General features: G+C 36.2%; 1 protein-coding gene across 1 annotated transcript; it reads left to right on the top strand.

Annotated features, from left to right (window-relative positions):
* The first annotated feature begins 821 nt into the window (after nucleotides 1–821).
* On the top strand, nucleotides 822–27470 carry CSRP1 (cysteine and glycine rich protein 1). Its single transcript, XM_070941588.1, has 6 exons — nucleotides 822–966; nucleotides 15386–15498; nucleotides 22718–22886; nucleotides 23756–23885; nucleotides 24888–24981; nucleotides 25620–27470. Exons 2-6 carry the CDS (start codon nucleotides 15387–15389, stop codon nucleotides 25694–25696), a joined length of 582 nt encoding a protein of 193 aa, XP_070797689.1. The 5' UTR covers nucleotides 822–966; nucleotide 15386; the 3' UTR covers nucleotides 25697–27470.

The raw sequence follows: 27470 nt of genomic DNA, 5'->3' as shown, positions 1-27470 counted from the left end.
GTACTACCCCATTTCTGACAAATGGCAGTCCAATCTCTTGAAAGTCTCCAGTGATGAAGCTCCCACAACTTCTGAAGGCAACTTCTGTTCCGTGGGTTGATTGTTCTCACTGTTTAGTTTAGTTTATTTGATTTGTATACCGCCCTACTCCCGAAGGACTCAGGGCGGTGAACAGCCACAAGATAAAAACACATAAGTGCAAAATTTTAAAACAGAATAAAACCGAATTAAACAATTTGGCCGAAGACAGATTTAAAAACACCCCAATAAAATTAAAAACAAAATTTGTGTTTTAAAAAGGAAAAAGGGAAAAATTAGGCCAGGCCAGTCAGAAAATTTCTCCTTATTTCTAGGTTGAATCTCTCCTTGATCAGTTTCCATCTGTTATGCCTTATCTGGCCTTTGGGTGCTTTGGAAAATAGCTTGACTCCTTCCTCTCTGTGGCAGCCCCTCAAATATTGGAAGGCTGCTATCATGTCTCTCCTGGTCCTTCTCTTCACTAGACTAGCCTACCTAGTTACTGCCCTACCCTAGCAGCAGAGAGTTGTAGTTTAGCAATTCAAGAAAGCCACAGGTTCCCCACCCCTTTTCAGCTTCTCCGACAAGCGCAGCTACCACTGGAAAGTCCTTTTAGGTAAAGAGGCGCGTTCTGAGGAACCGTTTTTGAAGAGGCAGCAAGCCCCGCCTCGTTGCTCGCCAGCCCGCTTCGATTGTTGCTTCAGGAAAACACCGGAGGCCCTTGTGATGACATCAGCCCGTTTGTGGTGTTGAGTGCAAAAAAAAAAAGGGGTCAACCCTAACCCAACCCGGCCCTCCCTTTCGAGCCTCTTCGGGCTGGCTGTGGGCGCTGCTCGGAGACCCGCCTTCTCCCAGGGAGAACAAAACAACCCTCTGCAGATTTCTGTGCCACGCCAGCTCGGGTGCCCAGAAACAGGACGTCGGAGCGACCAACGCCAGCTTAGCCAGGTAAGGCTCGTCCTTTTGCCAGCTCTATTAAACGGGATCAGTCTCAGCTGGGAGCGATCCGTGCAAAAGGAGCGCCGCCAATCTCCTCCTGCTCCCTTTGCCCGATTTAGGAAAATCCCCATTTGAACGCGCCAGGCCACTTGCGCGACTTTCACAAGTTTACCCGCCCTGTTTAAAAACAAAACAAAACCGGGGAGTTAAGTTACTGTTAGATTTTCGCTTCCACACCCCTTGAAAAGAGTTATTTTGCTGCGTGCCTCATCAGACGCCCTGCTTTATTTTAAAAAAAGAAAAATTGACCCTCTGCAGCAAAAGCCCCGACGAACCCGGTTGACTCTTATCTTAATATAGAGGGTGCCTGAACCGCAAATTTATTCTAGTTACAGTATTTCCTGTTTCCCCCTCTCTAAGCATATGACTCCAGATATTGGCAACATTTTGCAGTCCAGTGAAGTAATAGTGTAGGGTGCGTTTCCTACATGTGTTTGCCTTTGTATTTACCACTGTTGGATGTCATGCCTCTGTTCAACAAAGAATACAAGTTCCCTGGAGCCTTTCTTGATATATAGAGATAACTGGACAGAGTTGGGAAGGCTGTTTGTTACTAGCATTCTTAAATGAGAAGAATGTTACAAGCACTCCATACTTTGGGTGATCAGAGTCTGTGCACTTTACTTCCTTCCTGGTGCTTGAGATTTATGGGAATTGCACTCCCGACACAGTTGGAAGATGTCAGGTTGGGGAAGGGCACTAGAGTATGTCCTAAAATCATTGATTGAGTTGTAAGAGACAACATAGTTTGTTTGCATTTGGCTAACCTGTATTGTGAGATTTTATTGTAGTTGTAAACTGTAGTTTGCTTCATCTGTGTGATCTAGGCTACCATGGCTTCATCGATAAACCATGACTAAAAATACTGGCATAGGGTGAGAGGCACATTTGACTATTTAATTGGTCGGCACCAGCTAACTTTCTCTTGCTGAACTCTGTTTAATGCAGTAACTTACAAATAAAAAAGATGTTTGAGAAGATTATTCTATCAAAGGAGAAAATAATCAGCTATCTGCCCTGTAGTCCAAAGATTCCAAGGCCAAACTTCTTTTATTTGAGAATTTATTTATGTTCAAATGAAATCTGTACTGTATAGTATTTTAGTAGAACCCAACCTACTTACACTATTCTAGATGAGATTTTCACACTGTCATGAAAAAATAGTCTTTGCTAGTTTTTAAGGTATAAAACAGTCTAATAAAATTTTAATCACCTCAGGTGTTAGGGTTTTTGGTAAAATCCTGGATCTTCATAACACAAAAATATCTTCTGTTCTTTAACAAAATGCCTTAAGGTTATTATTTCTAGTACTTTAATTACAAATTGTCAGTCTGACTGATGACTTGATTCGAGCTGACAGACAACCTTAGAATCATCCTTTCAGAACTGCAGAATATGCTGCACACCCACTGAATGCTGGCTTAAGCACTGAGGATATTTAGTCTGTGATTGCGTCTCCATTTCTCTGACTTTCAAGGTGAATGCACCCTGTGGGTTGAGTCCATATCTCATTAAAGATATGATAAAAACTCCTTTCACTGAAGTAGAACTATATTTTTATGTGAGAAAGAAGAGAATATTAGGAACTGGGGGAAAGTGGAAATAGCCTACAAAGATAGCAATGTGCCATGCTGTTTTTTAAATAAATAAATAAATAAATGGAAATGCTAGTGTAAATTGCACTTTGCACTTAACTCCAGCCCCTATATTTATAATGCATTACGATCATTTACATTTTATAGTTTTTCTAACCCTCCGCTTTGTTTTACGATGCATAAATGATACGAAGTCCAAAATCATGAGACTCAAATTTTTATCAGAAATGAGACTTAAGTGCTAATTTCTAGTTTTGTATATTATGCTAACTTGGCTTACAAGTCATAATAGCTAAGCAAGCAACAATATAATTTAGCCTGCTATATAAACTTTGTCAATGTGTTCACACATTTTGATAAACCATGGATTGTTTTAACCATAATTCATTGAATAAGCCATAAATGGGACCATCAGCATTGCAGGCTAACTCTGCCGACTGCCAAGCAGTTCGACCTTGACCGGCTCACGGTTGACTCAGCTTTCCATCCTTCTGAGGTAGGTAACATGAGGACCCAGATTGTAGGGAGCAATATGCTGACTCTGTAAACTGCTTAGAGAGGGCTGTAAAGCTCTGTGAAGCGGTATATAAGTCTAAGTGCTATTGCTATTATGCCTGTCGGGAAAGGTCCTAATTGCAATACTGCTGTATAGTAATAGTGTCAACTTACTTGGTCTAGTGCAGTACTTCTTAAGAATTTGACTCATCTATAATGCTAAAGGATGTCCATTTATGGTAAAGAATTCTGTTACTCAATAGTCTTATCAGTGACTGTTTCCTCTGCATTAGAGTAAACTTTGAAGCTTGCTAAGAGCAACAGACTGTAAACTTTAACATGTTGACATAACAACCAAAGAAAACAGTTTTGCTTCTGATTGTGTTACATGGATTTCATTTCTTTTTTAATATTTAAATGATAGCTGTGTTTGTGCACAATTTTGTCTGACAGAATGAAGAGGCTACCTGAAATTAGATGGCAAATCTCTGACAGGATTGACATGTGCTCTCCTATACTTATTTGAGTTTTGTTGAATTGGCTGGTTTCACGCAGTAGACTAAGCTGTAAACTATGGTTTCAATGCACAATGATTATATTCACACAAAAAATTAAGTCAAAATCAAACATTTCATTTCCTGTTATAGTATCCTTTCAATATCAGTTTCTCATCTGTACCATGAAAACATTAATTATATGTCTTTTTGTGAAGGAGACCAGAATAGAAGTGTGAGGAAGCAAATTTAGATGCTTCTTAAATGAGAAGTACTAACTAATAATCTGCCTCAACATATGGCAACATCTGTTTAATTTTCTGAGTTTAGAAGTTAACCCATATGATACTTGGATGGGATATTATCAAGGAATTGCAGGGCTATAGGTTAGACTCAAAACTTGAATATAAGCTAGAATAAGGCAATGGTAAAGCGTTTTTGTATTGCTTTTAAAAAAACCCTATATGAATGTGTCTGAAGTCTTCAGGAACAGAACTGGATTCCAAAGTAATTGGCTTTTATTAGCAATTTAAAAGTAACACAATCCAGCAATTCCTATTTATTCCCAAAAGATGTAAAATGAATTTCTAATTTTCTCCACAACTGCAATAGAATAAAACGTTGCATTTGCCTACACCAAAAAAAACAATAAAGCAAATATTCCCTATATAGTGGGGAACATAGCTTATTTAGTCCAGACCTAGATTTCCCTTATATGTGAGTTAGCATGTTTCTAATCTTAAATGAGGTAAAAGTAGAATATACCATGAGTCAAACAATCCCTGGTGATTACATGAACCACACCCATGTACTTTTCTTAGTAATAATGTGGAGGGTTTTTTTGCCCTATTGCTTCCTTTCTTCATTTAGTCTAATCTCTCTGAAACCAGAGATTTCCTTGGCTTTCTCCAAAGAAGTACTAAACTCCCCAATATTAAATTTCTTGTACTGAGATTTATCTTCTTTCTTATTCATACTTCTCTGGTATTGCAATATCTACGGCTACTAGTTCTCATCTTCTCAGAAAACAACTTGAGTATAAGCAGCTAAAACTTTAGAAATGTTTTTTCTAAAAGATGAAAAAGAAAAAGATGGATAGGCTGCAGATAGTGTATCTTTAGAAGTACAACAAAGAACTCTTTCTGAGTGCTTAAACAGTATGATTGTCACAAGGCTACCAATTTTTACATAATCTCATTCTGATCATTTTTGTTTCCCCAATTTGTATTCTCTCTAACTGTAAACTGTTTCCTCCTGGTTTGCTTTTAGCTCACTGGCTGCAGATTTGGCCCATGGGTCCTGAGTTTGACATCCCTGTATTAGTCTAAAAAAATTGGGTTACTAACAGTCTAATACAGGGATGTCAAACTCAGGACCCATCTGGCCCATGGGGCTGACTTGGAAACAGTGAAGGTGTAGCCCATGGCGCCTCTGCCAGCAAAAATGGAGCTTGGGAGGGTCATGTGCGGCCCTCCCAAGCTCCATTTTCACTGGCAGAGGGTTGCAGCAGGCTGTCACAGCCGAAAATGGAGCTTGGGAGCCCATTTTCATTGGGAGAGCACTCTGGGCTGCCATAGGTGCCCCCAACACAAGTGACGTTGAGCTTGCCACCCTCACCCTGGCCACACCCATCCCGGGCCCCCAAGGTCAAACACAAGCCTAATGCGGCTTTCAATGAAATCGAGTTTGACACCCCTGGTCTAGTAGAATAACAAACTTGTTTCATCACGAGATGTTGTATCATTTTGCCTTGCCTCTAAGCCACCTTGAGCATCCCACAATGGAAAGATGGAATATACAATAAGTCAGTGGGTAAGTAGTCACCGTGGTACAATAGTTAATATGATTGACTTGTACGAGAGGAATCCAGATTCACGTCCATCCTCAACCATGGAAGGGCAATGGGTGACTTTTGGTCAGTTACCTTTCTCAGCCCAAGCTACATCTCATTGTGGTAGAGGTAAAGAGACGGAGGGAACACTCTGTACACTACCTTATGCTTTTGAACAAAAGGCAGGTCATAAATATAAATAAAACTGATACAGATTACATGGACAACTAAGTGGACCAATAGGATCCTTAATAAAACACAATGGTATTACTATTTTTATGTAGGTGTAGTCAAACAATTTTATTCTCATAACAGAATAATAATTGAATATAACGCAGTAAATAAAACTTTCTGCATGGGATGGAGTAATCAAAAACTTGCATGGTCTCAAATGGAACAGATACATGATTGTCCTTCAGAAAAATATATTTGCCACCAATTTTATGTTAACATTTGTACAGGTAATTACAGCCATTCATTTAGTGACCATTCGAAGTTACAACAGTGCTGTATAAAGTGACTTGCAACTGGTCTTCACATTTTCAACTGTTCTAATGTCCCTACAGTCACCAGATCAAAATCTGGGTGCTTGGCAACCAGCATGTATTTACAATGGTTGCAGCACCATGGAGTTGTGTGATCAGCATTTGCAATTTTCTCGACAGACTTCTGATAAGGAAAGTCAATGGAAGAAGCCAGATTTGCTTAATATCTGAAGCAAAAAAAAAAAAAAAAAGATTGTAAAATCAGGCACAATTCACTTAATAAGTGATGGAAGTTCCACTGAAATTGTAATAATAACTCAAGAACTATCTCTAAATCATTTTGCTAATAAATATACATGCCCACTTCAGATAAGTAATTTTATGTAGAGCACAGAAAAGCAGTAAGAAATAATATGCCAAAATATGCCAACAATATTAATGGCACGAGATAAGAAATAGCTGTATCATTCCTTTTTTTTTCTGTCCATCCACTCTTCCTTCATACATTTATTCTACAACCGTATCCTCATTTTAGGACTAAGTCAACTCAACTTGGAGTTCTTTTATAAAAGTCTTCCACTTTTGTATGAAATCCACATTCATTCAAAATCCATCCTTGATTCCAGCTTTCCTTTTTTAAAACCACCTATACTTCTTAACTAACATATTGGCGTTTTACATTTCTCTTGACATGTTCAGTTCTCCCTTCCGTATATAAGAAGTACTCTTATATACCAACATTTTTGCTTCTTGCAATTACTTTCATTTTCGTAACAGACTATGCAGTGTCTTTCTACCAGCATTTGCACATTTTAAAATTTCTCCACTCGGTTCCTTTATTTTTAGCAAAAATTATATTAAGAGGCAAAAAAATCATCTATTTGCTCTACCTTTTTGACATTTATGTAGATCCTGCGATTGCATGCTCCATTTTCCTTATCAAACACAAGTATTTTTGGTCCTTGATGCACTAATTTTCATTTTTAAAAATAATTTTATGAAAAGTTTTAATTACAATAGCAAAAGATAATACAAAATGAAAAAAAGGGGATAAAATGTGCAAGAAAACAAAAAGAAAAAATAGAAGAAAAAATTCTAAGAAAGCGACTTTCCTATTCTTGTCACATCAAATGTAAACAATTGTATTATCTTTTCACCTCCTCTTAATTAGCAAATATAATCATAGCTCAAATCTGACCTACAGGCAAATCTAATTTATAGTGTCTTCTCCAATCCAGAGTCAGCAAGAAGTCCAAGGAGAGTCCTAAATTAATATTAAAAAATGCAGAGCTCATCATTCCATATTTCAACTCTTAACTTGTCATTGTACATCATGTATACAATGAAATTGGTTATAAACAAATCCACATTTAGAAGACATCAAGTGGTCCCAGTACCCTAGTATAAACAAAAGGTGGTAATTTAACATGACCAAAAGGGATAATATCTTCTTTAAAGAGAACAAGCTCACAAAGATTTCTTACTTTAAGTGCAAAGACAATTAGATACTAAGACAATGTAGATGCTGTCAGAGTAAGATATATGAAATGGATGTTGAGATAAAGGCTTAAAACACTATGTTAACTGTAAATAAATCCAATACATAATATTTTTCCAGTCTTAGATGTCAGCAAATTCAAAAAGAACATGCCTCATTTTAATCCTGATCAAATAAATCAACTCTGTTCATTTCTATTGCGTAAACAAACTTGCTCTTTTGCATAAATAAACTTACTCCTTAATCCATCCAAATGATCCTTATCTCAAATTTCTTTGAAACTTTTAAAAGCCTCTTTTGTCGATCTAATATGAAGAAATTATTCCAATTACTCTGGAATTGACATTTTTATTTATTTTTAAAACCTCATCTCATTTTTTTGTAGGTCTAATAACAAATTATTTATGTCATCAGATTTAATTGTAAATCCTTTTTTTATAACTGCTTCATCTGAGAAATGACTGTTCTTAAGAACAAACAACAAGACCGATATCAATGATTCAAGATCCCAATGCAATTCCTCAAAAATGTCTCTGAATGCCCTTATAAGTTACTTATCTTGTTATGTCTTTTGTTATGTCTCCAATATGAAAATACTTCCCCCCACAATAATACATTCTTTAGAATTAATTTCCAGCCTTAAACTCAAAATCAATATTCCAATGTTTATAGAGCCCTTAATCTGTTCGGCCAAAACCTTGTGAGGATTGAAGGCACTCACTCAGTATCTCTAGCCTTATCAGTTTGAAGATGTCCAACTTCCTTAAAGCAGTTAATAGTCAATTTCCAAAGGTGGTTAGCAAAGGAAGTATGAACTTAAGTGTCCTTTGGAAGGTTGCAGTTGCAACTGGAGCAAGTATGACAAATCCCTTGGCTTCCAGTTCTGATACCCTCCAGGGACTATTGCCTTGCAGTCTCCTTGTACTCTTTGATTTCCTACAGAGGTGGGGTGGTGTTTTTTTGCCCACTTAGTAAATACTGATTAAAAATCTGAATAGGAAATAAGTACTAATACTATGGATAACTGTGTAAACTTAAATGTTTAAAATAGTGTAGGAAGTTAGCACCCATCCCTCTCCTAGGAAAATGAAATATTCTAGTAAATATTAAAAAGGAAGAATATTATATTTTCCCTAAAGGAAAAGCATGTTTCTAAAGACAAACTCAGAGCCTCAGCTCCCTGTCCCCCCCCCCCCACAACAGATATTTTGGTGCCAACCTATCTACAAGACAAAGGTTGGGCCAGCTTATCTACAACACAAAAGACATGGCCCTAAGGACATGATAGAATTAGCCCTCACTCAAGAGCCAAACCAGGACAAAGCCATTAAGCCATAATAGGAATTGCCCAAAGCCCCTTCATTACATCATCACCCAGCAAGATTCAACCAGATCTGGGGCTCAAGACAACCTACAAAGTTACCCCTGCATAGCCCCATGGGAGTCTGAGAACCAATCAGAGTACATTCCTTACACAGGAACAGGAAGTTCCAAGGCGGGGCCCAAGAGAAGATATAAATAGCTCTCATTCATGTGCTCTTTTTGCTCAGGACCTCAAAACTTGTGGTCCTGTCCACCATTAAACCATCTTTCCAAGCAGTCTCCATGTTTCCAGTGTCTTTCTTCCCACTTGGACCTGAATCCAGATGGACATTTCTTCCAACAATAACATTACCTAAAAGTTACAAAAGAACCTAAATGGGAAAATATTTGAATTTTGGTTCAGGTCTGCTATCTGAAAAAGATCAATAAATGAATCTCTAAAAATGACAGAATGATAGTTGCCTTTTATTCCAAAGAATGATTTCACTTTTGTAATGATCCTGAAGCACTTCAATTGCTTTCTTTAAATTCTTTTAATAGGCACTACCTGTAGAAGAGGAATTGCTTCAGGTATCTGAGTCATTAGGCAGGAATATTACAATCTGAAAACTGTCACTTACTAGGAGAGGAAGTATTTTGAATATTTTAAAAGTATAAAACCAAGGATATTTAATAATTAAAAAGTAAAAAGCCAAGCCACCTAGAGTAGCCCCACGGCAAAATAGGTGGCAAATAAATTTTAACAAATAAATAAGGTAAATGCTCGATTACAGTATATATTGTTGATTGGGATTATGTATAAAATGCCATGGTGTGTGTATAAAAGAATAATCGTATTTGTGCTGTTTTTATTTTTTTGGGTTGTGAACCATCCAGAATTATTTTTAAGATGGATGATCGTATAAATGTCATATTTATAATAATTTCAGAGGAAATTGTTCACTAAACATCTATGCTTTCAGAATAAATATTTAGAAAACTGAAGGTATTTCTGTTTGATTACGCTGATTGTTGTTTATAGTAAAACATCTGATTTGATTAATGAGTTCAACATTTCATTGGGGCTTGACTGGAGTTATTATTATGTAGATACACTTTTTTACTACATAGAGAAAATATTCCCATTAGTCAAGTTTTAGGAAAATATTTAGATTGTGTGCTTTGCCAATATTTCCTGCACTTCTATTCTCAGTATTTGTTCCATATAGAATTTTATCAGTGACCTTTTTTTCATGAAATACAACAGATGACAACCAAAGTCCAACAACCAGATTACTATGCATTTAATCAGGATATTTTACTAATCTTCTCATCCCATCTTACTTTGTGTGCCCCAGAACTGCTATGATGAGTTTCTCATCAAGTTCTCCAATTGGTGTGACCAACCTTTTCAGGAAGTGATTCTTGGTGGTGGACAATCTTAAAAAAATGAAAAACAAAATGCAATAACAAAATAAAAATAAAATAAAATAAAATAAAATACACAATAGCTAAAGGGATTGTCACTATCTATCTTTGTGAACACAACCAAGAGACCGGACCTTCATATACTCAAGCCCAGCACATAACCAAGTATTAAGGGCCTTACAAAAGGCCAGCAGTGTTGGAGTCTTTCTAATCTCTGGAAGGAAATTGTTTCAATTATACACCATTTGATAAATGCTTTTATCTCTTTAACCTCTAAATTTTAGGCCAGTTTTCCTGTATTTTATTCATATCTAACATAATTATCAACTACATTTCCATCTAAAACTCCTCATTGTATTTTCTTGTAAGAGTACAACTGAAGCATGTTAAGGTAGTTTGATCTTATAAACAGAATGAACGAGGATCTAATAGCAAAACATGTAAGGAATAAGTGAATGGGTTGAGAAGAAAAGAAAGATAGGAAAAGTAGTGGTTGAGTAAGGTTAATGAGATTCTCACCAAGAGAAATGTGGTTTAAAGAGAAGACCTGAGATGGACCTGATGGAAGCAAGGATGATTTGCAGGGATTGAAATATATGGAGAGGGGTAGTGAAGAAAGATGGTATAAACTCAGTTTAGGCATATTTGTTTTTATTTACCTCATATCTTAGTTGCTTGAGCATACTGTTTTTTGTTTATTCCTTTCATGCACTTGGCATAATATAGCATGATGAATATATATAGTATACACACTGCTGAAAATAATTTTGATTTGTATTTAATATGTGAGTCATTAATAATCACTTTGTATTCATGTCTAGCGAAACTGAGTCTTCACATGTCTACTATTTTTCATGTTCATTGCATTTTTGAAGAGGTATAGTGTTGGATCAATTTTCTTATAAATAGATTAATCTGGTTAAAGTGAACCCCTCGGTATAAATGAGATTTGACTAGCAGAAATTATTTATCATGACGCCAGAAATAAGGATTGAGTGGGTTCAGTCCATCGCTTTCTGAGATTGGGATTATGCTGTTTCAGCTGATAGCTATCTGTACAACCTTGTCTGGATTCAAAAGCTAAGCAAATTGCGCCTTGTTAAGACTTGGATGATAAATCATTAGAGAATATCAGAACTGTAAACCAGGCAAGGAAGTTGGAAAAAAATCCAAAACAAGGCAAAGGCAAACTATTTACATTTTGTTGGCAATAAAATGATACGGATGTTTTTTTTAAACAACATTGGAGTCACTAATCTTATTACATTCCCAAAAAATATGTTTGGGTTAAATCTAAAGCTTTATCTTAGCAGCCCTGATCAAATCTGTTAAGTAAAAGTACTGATCCAAGTGTTCAGCTTCTTTAATAGTTTTTTTTTAAAGATTTATTAACCCCAAAGCTACAGAGGAGAGAGTCGTATTCATTTTGTACTCATTTGGCTTGGCACAATCAACACTTTCTCTTCTGTGGATGAAACACATACTTAAAGTTCCTTGATTCTGAAATATTCGTTGAAAATACTTCATTTTCCAGATCATCACTCTAATTCTGCTCTCTCAGCAGGGCTTATTCACGTCCATACTTTTATTTTTGTTCTGAGAGAGGCTGAAATAATTAAGTTATAGTGCAGACAATATTTTGCATTCAGAATCCATTCTTTCTAATTTCCATCTATTCTAAAGGATCTCTGAGTGTTACTGGAATTGGTTTGAGACCAAATCAAACAAGGCATAGTAGGCTAAATAGGTGAACAGATTAAGGCAGTTTCCTGTGAGCCTTTATTTTAATTAATAACTTGTAAATATATATGACTAAATATAATTAGACTGTAACCTCCAGAGTATTTGATTTGATTTCCCTTCATTCTCTAGTATCTTACCGGAAAATTGAATTATATTAGCTTATTAATATCCTTTCATTTTTCTATCTGCATTAAAATAATCTGAATTGGCATTAATCAGAACTTTGGCTTTTATATAACAATGGCCTCATTAGAAATAAAACCAAAGCCATGTGAAGATTACAAACTGGCATTAGACACAGCCAGTGCATTTTGGCCAGTGAATTTTTTGTTCAGGCTGATAGTATCTTGCAGTTTGAAAGCTTTCTCCGGATGTATCTTAATTTCATGCATTCTTTCATGCTTCATATTCTCTTCATATTTCATGGCAGTACTATATTAATTCAGATATTAATGGTAACTCTAGTTCTAACAAATACGTATTTGATCTGACATTCAAGGCAACTTCTATTTTTCTGTAGTTTTCTCCTCTCCCTCTCTCTCCTCCCCCCCCCCCCCTCTCTCTCTCTCTCTCTTTCTCTCTAGATATATATATATATATATATATATATATATATATATATATATATATATATATATATGTTTTTCTTTTAGCCAGGTTTTTCCTACGTAACCAAGATTTTTCTACAGCCCTATGCTGTGTAGTATAAACAGTAGTTTATACACTGCTCAAACAACTAAAGGGAACACAAAACTACTGTATGTAACGAACAAAGTATTTAATAAGGCTATTTCATTCATTCGGATCTCGGATGTCTTCTGCTTGTGTTCCCTTTATTTTTTTGAGCAGTGTATATATTTGATATATATATATCATATATATATATATATATATAATCAGAGAGCGAGTATGAGTATGCACACGTGTGTGTGTGTGTGTGTGTGTGTGTGTGTGTGTGTGTGTGTGTGTATACGTATACACACAGAAAAATAGAACTTAAAATAAAATTAGAATATAAAATATTTCTAATCTTATTTTGGAATAACCAAAACCTTTGAATCCTATTGTAATTCGTAACATGCTATTTTTTGGTGGCATGAAAATCAGAGTTCCTTTTTATGAAGGTGATAGCAGGTAGATGAAATAAACTTGAATTCTAGTGTAAAAACCTTCCCTCATCACAGTTTTATTACAATCCAGACATCTTTTGATCAAACCTTGAAAGTATTAGGAGGCATTCCAGGTTATCAGGAAGTAGTTCAATTAGTTTCAAATCCAGAAGAAGACATGTTGAAAAATATATCTCTCATGAGAAGCTACTGAAAATTATTCTTGATCCTGTCTTTCTGATCTCTAGTCATTCTCTGTCAAGATCACATGGAGATTTCTCTGCCAAGGCTACCCACGAGATTTGTTTTATATGTATTGCTTGGTTGCACATTGAAACAGTTCTTTAGGGACACTCCTGCCTGTTGAAAGAAGGGGCTAGCCTCTTTCCTGGCCTGCTTCCCTAGCCTGGGGGGGGGGGGGGAGGGAGGGAGGGAGGGGAAAACCACTGGAGCCCGTCGGCTGTATTTCCTTTTAAGGCAATCTGTAGGAATCCAAGGTAATCTAATGATTTGGCTGAGAGGAACACAAAACACAGCTAGTTTGCAGGATGTTGAGGAAAGGCAGCTGTGGAAAAATAAACAACAGGTTTTGTTTTTAGGTTTCATTTTATACACATCTTTCTCTTTGGACAAACCATAGTTATCTAGTAGTTTGGGAGTAGATGGTCCCGATATTTACAAGATAACTATATTTTCCTCTAATATCACAGCATTTCTTTCTTCTTCTTAACACAGTTCAAGGTATCCATATCAAAAGGAAAATCTTTTGATAAGGATGGACTTCAGACTTCACTTCCTTGTACCACAGACACTGGTACTTCACAGGCAGGCCTAAAGGGGAATTCTGTTTGGAGAAGGTTTTGGAAAGAAACTTGCAGATCTGCCTTGTTTTTATGAGATAGGAAGTCAGGCTTTGCTAAAATTTGTTATTTCAAGTTATAGGAGACCTTTCTTTCTTGTGTATCTGGTCTTTTCCTTACTCAAACCCCTTTTAAACTTGCCATGTATGCCTAGAGATGCTATGTTTATTTATTTTTTCTTTGTCTATTTGGTTACATTAGCACCGCTCTTCAAAAAGCTTCTCTACGTGCCTTTTTTGTTGTTATTGTTAGGGTACTATAATGATGGGTGAGGCTTTGTTTAAGTTTCCTTCTTACACAACTATTAAAAGGTACAGGATGAACAATAGGTTCCTTCCTTATATGAGCTTAGTTCAACATGGGGTGAGGTAGCATCAGGGGGCTGATCACATCCGGTTATATATCTCAGCTCTCTGCCAAACAGGAGATGGAGTAGAAGTGCTGAACCAGTGCTTGAAGGCTGTTAAGGTCTGATAGAAAAGAACAGATTTGGTTTGAATGCCTCCAAATCAGTATAGCTTGGGTCCATGGGCCAGATGTTTCTGGAGTAGTACGATCTTTGGCTCTATACTCCCCCACTTAAAAGTCATGCACAACTTGGGAATCTTCCTGCACTTGAAGCTTCTGCTCAAGGAGCAGATAGAAGCTGTAATTAACAGGGCTCTTGCATAATTACTTCTGCTCCATTAACTGGATCAGGAAGCCATTTTTGCAGTCATTCATACCATAATCACCTCCTGTTTGAATTACTGTATAGTAATACATTCCATGCATATAGCTGCATGGAACTGCCCTTGAAAACCATTCAAAAGCTACACCTGGTATAAAATATGTATGAATGCCCAGACAGCAATGTATGTCTCCCATTTACTCAGTTGATCCCACTATTGTAGAATCTATATTGATTGCCAGTTGGCTTCCAGGTATGATTCAAGGTGGTGGTTGTCACCTTTGTGACCCTACATGGCTCTGAACATGTTTATCTGTGGGGTTGCCTCCTCTTCCTCCGATATTCATCTAACTATCTAATCAGATCAAAAGATTCAATTCCCCCCAGACATCTATCTGAAAACGCCATTGGATATTGCCCCTATGCATTGGCATTCCCTCCCTAGGAGGATCCATTCTGCTTATTACCTCCTGGTTTCAGGAGATGTTTGGCTTTGGTCTCTAGCCCAGGACAAAGCATGTTCTGAATGTTGGAATACAGTGGTAGACACATTGGTTGGTTTTTGTTGGTTTTTTATCCTTATTGTGTATAAATTTTCATTTCCCCCCCCAGTGGGATTATTTATTTTTATTTAAACATTTTTTAAATGATGATTGTTATCTACACAGAGCTGTAGTAAATACCTGAATTCTATGTGGTTTTGTTTAAAAGGCCATTTGGGTAATTTCTCAGTAGAAAGATTTTAACTGGTTGACCCTAAAGCTGTTTCATCAATACAGACAGTTAAATTATATTTGCTTAAGTCCTTCTTGGTTTATTTTTGAATAGTTACATTTATCTCATTTATTTTCTTTACAGGATGCCAAACTGGGGTGGAGGCAAGAAGTGTGGCGTATGCCAGAAAACAGTGTATTTTGCAGAGGAAGTACAATGTGAAGGCAACAGTTTCCACAAATCCTGCTTTTTGTGCAGTGAGTATTCAAGTCCAAAGTTTTATGTCAAGATTTTGTTTTGTTTTTTTACCACATCAATACGCTGTACCCAACTTACTCTTACCAGAATTGTATATCAACAGATTTCTTCAGCTGCCAGTGAAGAGTAAGTTGACCATGGGTTTTGTGCTGTTCCATCACAGAGCAATCTTTGTTTTAATTTACTGCAAAATCAGTTGGAAGAAAAAAATGGAAGGAAAGCTGATGAAAAATATATTTTTTTATCAGCATATTTTCACCAAAAGCATTTATAGTTACATAGCTCTTATCTAATGTATTGCTTTACCTTAAAATTCTTAGATTCTGAATTTAAGGATTGTTAGATTCCTTGGACATTGATGGGTTGAAATAGAACAAACTGATCTATTTTCATAGGAAGGTAAAATACAAATCTTAAATAGTATAGCAACAAAGGAAGAAAAGAGAAAAAAATAGTTAAAGACTATAAGTAATAACCCATAGTAACCCATGTACTATATATATTACAATTGGTACATAAAAGTAATTTTTCAGCATGGAAGTACTTAATCACTTTTTCCATTGTGTTAATAAAAAGCTAGGTCAAAGGCTAAGAATGAATGTTTCTTCAATACAGTATTTTAAAATCCAGAGAAATCGTTTCTAACTATTCAAAATTATCTTCTTTGGCTCTACTCCAATCTCTATTAGTCCAAACTTCTTCCTAAGTCAATAAAATTATTTTCCAAAACCAAGCCTTTGTCCTGCTGGGATTAATGGAAAAACATTAATTTTGCTAAATTAATGCTTTTTCCAGCAGCACATTTAACTTTTGGCTAAAAGAAAAACCAACCCCAGCCAAGTTATCAGAGGAGTCAAGTAATAACTTTTTATCTGTGCACATATTGCCTTTTCCCTTAAAAAAAAAATCACCCATATTCCACAAAGTAAGTCAAAATATAAGCCCCTGGCAAAGTTTAAAATCTGGAAAATTAACCTCTCTGTTACAATTTAAATAGAGAAAACCTATAGATCTGTTTAGTTTTACTTAGGAAAAAAAGCACATTCATTTCAGCATATACGTTCATAGGATGGAAGAATTTATAACAAATGTTTTCTGAATTATAAGCATGATTGAGACTGGCTGAAAGAGCAGAGGAAAAGACATATGAAATCTATAGACATCATCATTAAACAATGATATTCAAAAAGCAGTTCTGAAGACAGTTCAAACTTTGTGTGTACAACAGCTACAATGGGTTTACTTGTCACTCTAAGCCAACATTAGTTACCGTATTTTTCGGACTATTAAGACCCACCGGAGTATAAGACACACCTTAGTTTTTGGGGAGGAAAATAAGAAAAAAGCTGATTGGAGGTGGATTGGCCTCCCAGAATACCCCCAATCAGCTGTTTCCAGAGGTGAACTTTAGCAACAGCTTTGTTGGTTGTGAGCTCTGTGCCTTGCTTTTTTTCCCAGCCTCTGAAACCTCCATTTCAGAGGCTGGGCAGGGCTACATTCGGTGTATAAGACACCCCCAAATCTTCAGTGGGAAAAAGGTGCATCTTATGCCCCCCAAAATACAGTAAGTCACATTATAACTTACCATGATGTATAAACCCTACTTCTGTGTGCATGTGCATTGAAACACATGGTCTAATCTTCAGGTGGGGATGGTGTTCCAGTGAGGAGAGGTAGCAATAGAAAAGGCACAATTCTTGTGTTCCATTGGATAAGATTTTTAATAGTTGCAACCAAGAGCATGTCCCTCTGTTTCACCCATTGAAGCAAGTAGAGAACTTTGAGAGATGTGAATGTATAATGAACCTGAGGGAATACAAGTAGCCAGACCCGCCATGCCAAGTGGTCACACATGTCCCCTCTCTCTGGTCCCTTCCCCTTTATAAATACATAAATAAATGTTATTGCTCTTGTTCTCTAACTCTAATGCAAGCAGAAACGGACAATTCTTACTAGAAGATCAAACTGATCAGTTGCAGCTAGGGCTTTTGGAATTAATGAAAGATTATATAACAGTCAGTTGAAGTTGTATATATTACATTACATTGTAATTTCTGGCCAGGAAGTTTCTGACTAAAGAAAACAGAGAACCGCCTATTTAGGTCAAATGTTGATCCCTCCTTGCCTTTCCATGGGAAAAACAAATTAGAAAGCTCTACTTCCTACGGAATGCCCAGATTTCAAATTAAGAGTTTTACAACTAGTTTTAGATATCCAAGTCTGTTGTCAGATTAAAGATTCATTACCGGTAGTTGTCTGAAACAAAACAAAACAACAAAAATTCTAATGATTCACACAAGAAGGATAAAGGGGAAGGCTGGTTAGTTTCATTCACTAGTTAGAGGAACATATTTTTGTTGACACACTCTTGCGATTCAATTTTGTTGACATACTCTTGCTAAATTACAAGTTTTGATAACACAAAAGCTTGATTTATTGAAAGATACATCACAGCAATCATAAGTGGGAACCAGTGAGCTAAATAGATCACTCCTTGGTCTTGTGTAGAATCACAGCCTAAATAATTTTGCATCCTATTTACTGCTAGCAAATATATTTCAATTGTTACATATAGATTTTTTTTCATTTATTCTGTGTAAAATTATTTCACATTAGCCTCTGATCTCCCTACTGTAGATATTATTGTGATTTTGATCTACTCAACAGTGAACTTATAGATTGTATATCTCCACAGCCACCTCCCTCCCCCAGTGAAGCTGGGAATCTGACATACAGCCTCTGCAGCCAGCTGATGTTTAGATTTTAATAAAAAGCTTTTTGTTCTTATTCACAGCCCCATTATTGCATCCAGAGTTGGTTTGAATTCATGCCAGTCAACTGACCTTTTGTTTTTGCCTTAGGAATCTCATGTATCCTAAGACTTGTTTTGCTTGTTGCATAAGCTAAATGGTAGCTGGTAGGAGGAAATATAACGAATAGTATGCATGACCTGGAATTCCCTCAAAACATTAAAAGGATTGATCTCGTTAAGGTTGACCTGTCACAATAGCTGGAAGCCATGTTTTTCCCAGAAGTGGATAATCGTAATTACCATTGTAGCAAAGATACTGCTCTTGGAGCCTGCTTGACTTTTTAAAGTAATCTTAGCCCTAACATCTATGGATGTACAAATTGGCTCTAATATGATGTAATTATTGCTTCCATTCAGATCATTGTTGTAATACAATTCACAGTACTAATTCAGAAAAAAAAAATCAGTATTTTAATCTGAATGGTTAGCTCAAATTGGCTCAGTTCAGAAAATCAGTTTGTAAGTACCTAACTTGATTCAACATTTGTATGAATTATCAGGCCAGTTCATGTTTTTAAATAGTGTTATTATAGCACTAGCACTTAGACTTAAATACCACTTCACAGTGCTTTACAGCCCTCTATAAGCGGTTTACAAAGTCAGCATATTTCCCCCAACAATTTCATTTTACCCACTTCAGAAGGATGGAAGGCTGAGTTAACCTTGAGCTGCTCAGAATTGAACTCTTGGATGAGCAGAGAGTTAGCCTGCAATACTGCATTCTAACCACTGCACCACCATGGCTCTTATAAGTTACAATTACAAAGAAAGACTAACACAAACTTAAAAAATAAATAGTGCAGAAAAGAAAAAATAAGTACATAATAAAGAAAAAGAAAAGAAATATATAAAGAAATGACTTCCCCCTCGTTACAAGTATAAACAATGTTAACAATTTATCACCACCTCTTTTTTTCCCCATTCAGTCATGACTAATTCTCAGAGGCTGCCTAGAAAAGTCCCTGTGGTTGATGTATTTATTTGAATATTGAGTCTTCTTATTTACCACATGTGTATTTTTCTTTTATCTATTTTACCCTGGAATTAGATCCTGTATTTTATTTTTGTTTTATATTTTTGATATGGTCATAAGACTACTCAATTAATAAGCTATCTATACTATAATCTATATTATACTAGACAACCCGTGACCCACTGGATCGTCCTTTCAGATATATTCACTAGTGCAGAGGGACTGGCAGAGATAGCATAGAATTACCCAAGCAATTTGGGACCTTCCCTGCAAGGTTCCCCATTGACTTTCTTCCTTCAAACTTCCCAAGAGAGCTTCCAGTCCAAGCCTGCCGCCATTTTCCTGCCATCAGCTGCAGTCACATGATCCCCATTGACTTTCTCCTTGCCAGCTTTCCCATTGATTTATGAGTGCAGATATTATATTAGTATATTAGTCCTAAAATTACATATTTAGGATTAAAAGCTGTCAGCTCACAAGCAAGAAGCTGCATTACCAAATGTATCGTAAGAGTGAACTTAGATGAGATAGAGTAAAATTATCATTGTGCTATTTATGATGAAACTTTAAATCCCCAAAAAATAAATTACAGCTTTCATCAGTAAACTATCCAGAAAATTTGGAAAACAGGACGTTCTTAAATCTTTTTTTTAAAAAAAGAATATTGTTTGTTGGTCCTGATTGATCCTGATTAAACTGTAGGGTTAGAGTTTAGTTGCTCAGAATGAGATTTGCACAGTAACTGTATCAAATTTCTTGGACAAAAATTAAGTGGATGATAATTTCTCTAGAAGTACGACTGAACTAGTAATGAATATTACTAAATATTTATTGCATTGATTAAAGCAGAGAGAATTCTGGCTCCTGCTATAGCAAAATAGACACTATATTTCTCTGGAAATGTGCCTATACTACAGAATTGTCAAAGGAAGGGCATCATTGTTTTGTTTCTTTGTAGTTTGTTCTCAATACACACACACACAAACACACATACAAAGAAACAAAAAAAAACCATTGAAGATTATTTTTCTAAGATGGGATCAAGACTTTTGTGATAATAATACAGACAGCTTTGGAAAAATTAGATAACATATGGTAAAACTGATACCTTAAATATGGCTCTTCCAGTGCAAGGCAAAGTTTTATCTTAAAATGCCAATATTCAAGCCACAGTGATTTATAGGATCTCAAGGGAGGGCAAGCACAAACTCCATTCCAGAACAATAAAAGAAGAATTAGCTGTTTCTTTTTGGGAGGGGGAGTTCTTCTAAAGATCCTCCTTTCATGGCTAAATATTTTATTACTTCTCTGCCTGGTGGTTTTCTCAGCCAACCCTTTGCCAGCCCAGGGAGACAAACGCCATATTTGGTCAACAGGATGAGAAATTCAGCCTTCGTCTTTTCCATATATAGAGACTGCTCCTACTGTTGCCTCTACTGCATTCCTGAGAGAATATTTGGTTTTCTGTTTGCATTCCTTGAGAGTAAGACAATTTATTGTGGCTTAAAAGCAAACTCTGGCTGTTAAAGGCTAGCTGTTATGGTCCATCACAACAAGAAGAGAGCTTAGGTTGCAGCCTATGCTGCAGCCAAGTTATTTATTTTTTCTTCCCATTGGCAATTGCTGTTCTAATCATATGTTAATAAATGGACAGAATCCAACCTCTCTGGCCAACACACACATTAAATCTATACTCTGTCTATATTAATATCTATGCCTATGCTCTAGTTCCAAAATAGCCCTATGAATAGTTTGGTCTTCTGTTGCCTGAATTATAATAAAGCAAATTTCTTAGTCACCATTAGCCATCGTGAAGATTGTTAGCTTCAGATGATGTCAATTACTGTCATGAACTGTGGCTTTTGTGTTGACTTTTTACAGTATCTCAGTCTATGTTGATGGGTGGGAGAAGATACTTTAGTCGCTGGCTGATGGCTCTCAGCATCTCTACTGCTTCTTTCAATTTGTCTGATGTTAGTTTACTAGAATCCATGCCTTCTTCCTCCTTCACCCTTAGCCATCTGCTAAACTCACTTTATTCTGATGGCTGCTCCACTTCTCTGCTTCCCCATTGTAAGAATTTTTCTACAATGCAAACTCATCCTCAGATGCTAGCAGTGCTTTCCATTTATAACTGGATAACCAGTTGTAACCAGTTATAACCAGGCACTGATGATGTTACCTAGTTAGGGTAATGAAACATCTGCAAGAAAACAAGAAAGCTCAGAGAGCACCAAAGACCCCTTATAATAGGTATGTCTAAGTGCTCCTTAGGCCACTTAAAGTCCCAGGAAGAAAAAAACAAAGGCAAGACAGAGCTTATGCTGGCCACTCAGCTCAGGCTGATTTAACAGTTTTTAAGAAACTTCAAGCAATATATTACTACTGCTAGTTGTAGAAATCTAAACATACTGCAAATAGAATGCCAAGGAATTGGCCAGAAAAATACTGAGGTAAACAGAAAACTTCATTATACAGGCAATAGAGTAATAAATACAATATATGCCTTCAGGAGTGATCCAGATTTTACATAAAAAACAGAAAAATCATAATGTGGATTGGCCACTCTTACACTTGAGACTATTTCCTTGAGGAATATCAGTTTGGTTGTCTTGGTGGTTTAAATAATGTGGTATTTCTTTGGTATCTACCATTTTTTTTCCTCTGAGTACCTTGCCTGCTGGCCCCAATTCTCTATTTTCTCCCTGGTTTTTTTTAAAACTCAACTGCACAATCTATGTTTGTGACCAAAATTATCCCTATTAATATGATGTTTTACCTCCCCCTGTGTACTTTTTCTAGACATTATATGGGACAGTCTATGATAGGAAAAAAGGTCACAAGTCCAGTAGCAGTTTTTTCAACTAATAAATTTTATTAAGAGGTATAAGCTGTTGAAAGACTCCTGGTTTTCTGCTTTTTCTGTATTTCTATTTGTGAATGGAAGTTCAGAAATAAAATAATACAGTTTATGGCTGACCAAATTGCTCAGGTTAAATTGTTCTGTACAGATCCTTACTTCTAGCTTCTTTGCTCTGTGCCATTTCTCCAATTAGATCCTTTTATCTTTGCCGTGTTAAAGAAAATGTGTGAGAAAAATATTAATTTACTATCTCCAGAGCTATGCCCTCCAAAAAAACATAGAGGTACATTTAAAAAAAGAAAAATGAGCTATAGAACATCCTGATGGATCAGCCTTTTATCCAAATAAATTCCCTCAGTTGTATTGTAGACCAACATTATAAAAGGCACTAGATTGGAAAAGATGGTAATAGATCTTTCATGCCGAAATTTGTTCATCCTATATAATGTAATATTTAGTGGTATTTAATGGTTCCACAAATATCCTAGTTGCCTGTATTACAAATCAGATCTCATACTTAAGCTTGTAAAGGTGCCATATTTTATCTTTGTCCTTCCCAAATGATTGTAGTGGTTTGCAAGAAGAACCTGGATAGCACTACAGTGGCTGTGCATGGAGAAGAGATCTACTGTAAGTCATGCTATGGGAAGAAATATGGACCGAAAGGCTATGGATATGGACAAGGAGCTGGGACCTTAAGCATGGACAAGGGTGAAGCATTGGGGATCAAACCTGAAGAGTGAGTTGTACTAATAAGAAACCGGCAAACTGTGATTGCTTAATGTATTGATTTGAATTTATATCATTATTCAAATACTGTGGTTACGAAGAAAGCAGATGTTGCCTAGATAAAAATCCAATTTCCAGCAAAGTAGGCTATTAAATTTCTTCTGTTATGAAACATAATTCTAAATCCCAAATGCAATTCATTATAAACTTACCTAGATATAATTATGACCTATTTATATGAAATGCTAGATTTTTATTGAACTATAAAAATAGCAGGTGAAAGGTTGATAAGCATGTATACCCAGCATACTTTAGGTCCCTACAAGTCTCGTTCTCGGTTCAAATGTACAGGCTTTTTACTTGTAAGTACAAAATTATGAATTTGTTCTGGAACACATTTAAACCAGCCTGTTATTGTTTTTTTAATATAATTTTATTAAGAATTACAAAAGCAAATACAAACTAAACTGAGAGAAAGAAGAGAGAATGGAAAGGGAAAGGTGAAAACCAGTCTGTTTTGTAAGACATTGTCAATCTTTTTTCAAGTTGAGTATTTATTCATCCATTATGACGGTGATAATAATAATGGAATATAAACAAATTCAGTGTTTATATTACAGTGTTTAATACTGTGATTTCAGAATTATGAATTCTTATTGCTTTCCCATTTACCTTACACTCATCAGCCAAACTAAAATAAAAAAATCAAAACCAGCCTTATTTTTTATGTATATGTGCCTAGGATACTGATGATTTCTTTCTCCTCCCTCACCTCTCCCCCGCCCCCCCCGCCCCCACAATATTTCCTTTCTTGATATTCTCTCTCTATACACACACATGGAAATATGAAATAACTCTTTTCTTGCTTCGGCCCCACAGATCTCACCCCCATTTCCCAACCAACAATCCTAATGCATCCAAGATTGCCCAAAAGGTGGGTGGTTCTGATGGCTGCCCTCGCTGTGGACAGGCTGTCTACGCTGCAGAGAAGGTGGTTGGAGCTGGGAAGGTAAGACCTATTATTAGTAGATAGCAAATATGAGTATACTAGTTTAGGCTAAATTGGGCTTTCTCTTTTTGAGTATATAAAAGTCTGCATGTTACATTTTAGCACTTAGCAATAGCACTTAGACTTATATGCCGCTTCACAGTGCTTTTACAGCCCTCTCTAAACAGTTTACAGAGTCAGCCTATTGCCCACAACAATCTGAGTCCTCATTTTACCCACTTCGGAAGGATGGAAGGCTGAGTCAACCTTGAGCCTCGTGAGATTTGAACTGAACTGCAGCTAGCAGTCAGCTGAAGTAGCTTGCAGTACTGTACTCTAACCACTGTGCCACCTCAGCTCTTCATTTTAAATTAATTTTGCTGACAATACTTGCGTAATAAATTCATAAGTGAATATGTTTATAGGAAAGAATAGAATACTCTTCCTTGAAATTCTATGCTCCTGGATGTCTAAAACGTGGAGAATGTGGTGTCTCTCCTGATACTCTTAATGCACAACTCCCAGCATTCTTCATCACTGGCTACTAGGGATTTTATTCATTAATACACAGGGGGACTTGGTTTCATATCATTACAATAAAACCTAGCAATACAATTGAAGCTAAGCGATTATCCAAGGCTATAATTATTACAAAGAAAGATGATTGGGGCATGCATCTGAATATAAAAATGCTAGAATCAAGAAATAATCACTTGTTACATATGGGTACTCTTGTGCATTATCTGCAAATTTGATGTTGCCAGTAAGTTCTGCGAATTCAGAAAAAACATGCAGAATCCACTTTCTTTCTGAGAAAATATTACAATTGTCTTTCAGAGCAAATGGAATATTTTTATACAGACCAGTATAAGAAATGGGAAACTGATAGAATGGCCGCTGGCCTTTGTACATCAATTTTATGGAGGGCAGTACTTTTCTAGTCAAGCTCCTGTAAGATGTCAAAGTGTCCCTTTGAAGTTATTCACTTCCATGCTAACAACATGTCTTCTTTATTATGCTCAGTCATGGCACAAGGCCTGTTTCCGATGTGCAAAATGTGGCAAAGGCCTGGAGTCTACAACTTTGGCTGATAAAGATGGAGAAATCTATTGCAAGGGTAAGAGCTGCTACTTCAGGATGTCCTCCTTATGTTCATAACTAATGGCATATAATGATTAGTTGCTAGTCAGGTATCAGATGGATGCTAATGCAGGAGATGTTCTCTTATGTAAAAATGTTGCAAAATCTACAAATACTGTTTATGCAATGAGTTATGATTTAGAGGTTCAGGAGAGTGCCAGGCACAGAGGCCTTACATGTTTCTTGTAACACTCGTTTACTTGTTTGATTGCAATTTGATTATGGAGCAGAATGCCTCAGGTTATCTACTAGAGAGATGTTTTCTAATGATAATTGATTGCATTTGGTCGTATAGGATACTATACCTAGCCACAGTTCTTTCGATTGCTCCATTTTGCTGCACTTGGCCAGCGGGAAGCTAGATTAATAGTGGGTATAAATCCCACTGATCAAAACTCTTACTATATTTTCTAAAAATAGCATAACAGGTCAGGTGGGAAAAAAAGTATGCGATGGAAAATGTAGTCAAGTCTTAAAGCAGAAAACAGAAAGCTCTTGTTCTGTAAGCATATGTTCACTGATAACTGTGTAAACATATTTACTGTTTATGGCTCTTCCTGAGCTCAGAGCTGTGTTTAATAGCCGATTGTTTCTTCTCCTGGTTCTCTCCAACAGGTTGCTATGCCAAGAACTTTGGGCCTAAAGGCTTTGGCTTTGGCCAGGGAGCAGGAGCACTTGTCCATTCTCAGTGAAGAACTAGATCCCAGCAGCTTTGAAGCATCCTTCCCAGCACTGAATGCTTTGCCAGCGCTGAGTTTATCCAATCCAATCCTTAACAAGAATAAGGCTATCTCGCCAGTTGTATTAGTAATACAGTAACAACCTGCTGCTCCTTTTTGCTGGATAGGCAATCTTTCCAAGGGCCTTGTTCCACAGGTCCTTTGAAACCATACAGTGGCCTCTCATTTCCCATGGCTCATATTAGAATAATGGCCTCCTTTAACATACATTCATGCTTTCAGTCTTTGTTGACGTTTCACACTGCAACAGAACACATAGCTGCTTTTGAATAGCGAATACTGCAACAGTTGTCTTCCCAAAAATTATTTTTCCCAATCTGGGCCAGCATAAATAATTCTTGTTAGAATATATTTTTTGATACTAAATTACACAGTAACTATGACACTAAGTACTGTGGAAAGTATAAGTGATTGTTACGTGCTAGGATGCAAAGCTGAGAATTAGGAAATTGCCTAGAGGCACAAGTAAAGCACATTCCTCAAATTTTAGAGGAAATATAAATAAAAAAGTCTTAGCTATGAAGTTGAACTATAAATGTTGCATTTTCAACAGAAAATTTATATATTAATCAATAGTCACTAGTTTGAGATGCTTTTGTACATTGGTTTGGTAGAATTCAGTTTGATTTTCAAAATTTCAAAGACCAAATTTCCAGTTTTTGAAGATCCATATGCATCTGGAGGTTTTTTTAACATTCCTAAAATGTTTATGAATTTAGAGATAAACAGAATCCACAACCTTTCCAGATTTCATTTTTTTAGAAAACCTGATTGTTAATGTCCAATTTGTTGCTGCTTCATTTTTGCATTTTTCCACTTAGCTGAATAATTATTGGATTCATATATTGCACTAAACTGAAGTGTAGTTTGGTTGATTTTGGCTTGGTATGATGTATAAACCCAACTATTACCGTTTAGAAAACATGGCTTGGTGTGATGTATGAACCAAGCAAAATAGCCTGTTCACTTAAAAACAAATCATACCTTAGATTCAGTGCCTTAGAATGATGAGTGAATCCCTATTGGTAAAATTAAAAAGATTAAGATGGATTGGAATTCCTTTTTTTTAAACTATGGAAAAAGTAAGCATTGTAGATATCCTTATCTTTGGGACCAGAGTTGACAGTTCCAGTTCTTCCTTTTGTTAAACACAGAGGATTCCTGCTTTCACAATAGTTTCAGTTGGGGTTTTTTTAAGGTTTTTTTTAACTGAAAAACTGTTACCCAGTTCATGGACTCATATTGCGCTAAAGAGTTTTATATGAGCCTAGTGCACATAGTTTTCATTTATAATGCAGCCTATTTAATGTTTAGTCCCCATTCAGTACTTAATATGTGATTCAATTAAAATGCAATAATTCTGTAGACACAACAAGCGAAATTGTAGCAGTAGCATTTTATATTTTTTTCTATTATTACGGTTGTTCAGTGCTTTGAAAATAATTTAGAAAAGAAGCTTCCAAGTGCATTTAGCTACAATAGTAGTAATTACAATTGTCTAAACATGAGTTTCCAAAGATTTTTCTATGGTGGCAGGGAGCAGCCATATGTTCATCAGAAAATATATGGTTACTTTAAAATGAATTAAACAAGTACTACCTTTATGCATCCACGTGCTTTGAAGTTTTCTTTTGAAACTGAATCCAAACTTGTTACAAATATCTGTTACAAACATAAACTATATTCAGAGAAACTTCTCTGCCTTCAATAAAGCAGTCAAAATGAA

Source organism: Pituophis catenifer, unplaced genomic scaffold (genome assembly GCF_029215685.1).
Source record: "Pituophis catenifer annectens isolate HBS135680 unplaced genomic scaffold, rPitCat1.0.hap2 SCAF_3, whole genome shotgun sequence".
In the NCBI taxonomy this organism is placed as follows: Eukaryota; Metazoa; Chordata; class Lepidosauria; order Squamata; family Colubridae; genus Pituophis; species Pituophis catenifer.
The sequence above is the reverse complement of the archived record's forward strand: the minus strand, read 5'-3'. Positions and strand labels throughout refer to the sequence as shown.

Bases quoted from the DNA above. Each gene is read 5' to 3' on its own strand.
- CSRP1 (XM_070941588.1), top strand. From the start codon at position 15,387: ATGCCAAACTGGGGTGGAGGCAAGAAGTGTGGCGTATGCCAGAAAACA. The intron at 15,499-22,717 runs GTGAGTATTCAA...AAATGATTGTAG, and splicing joins CAAATCCTGCTTTTTGTGCA to TGGTTTGCAAGAAGAACCTG. The intron at 24,982-25,619 runs GTAAGAGCTGCT...TCTCTCCAACAG, and splicing joins TGGAGAAATCTATTGCAAGG to GTTGCTATGCCAAGAACTTT.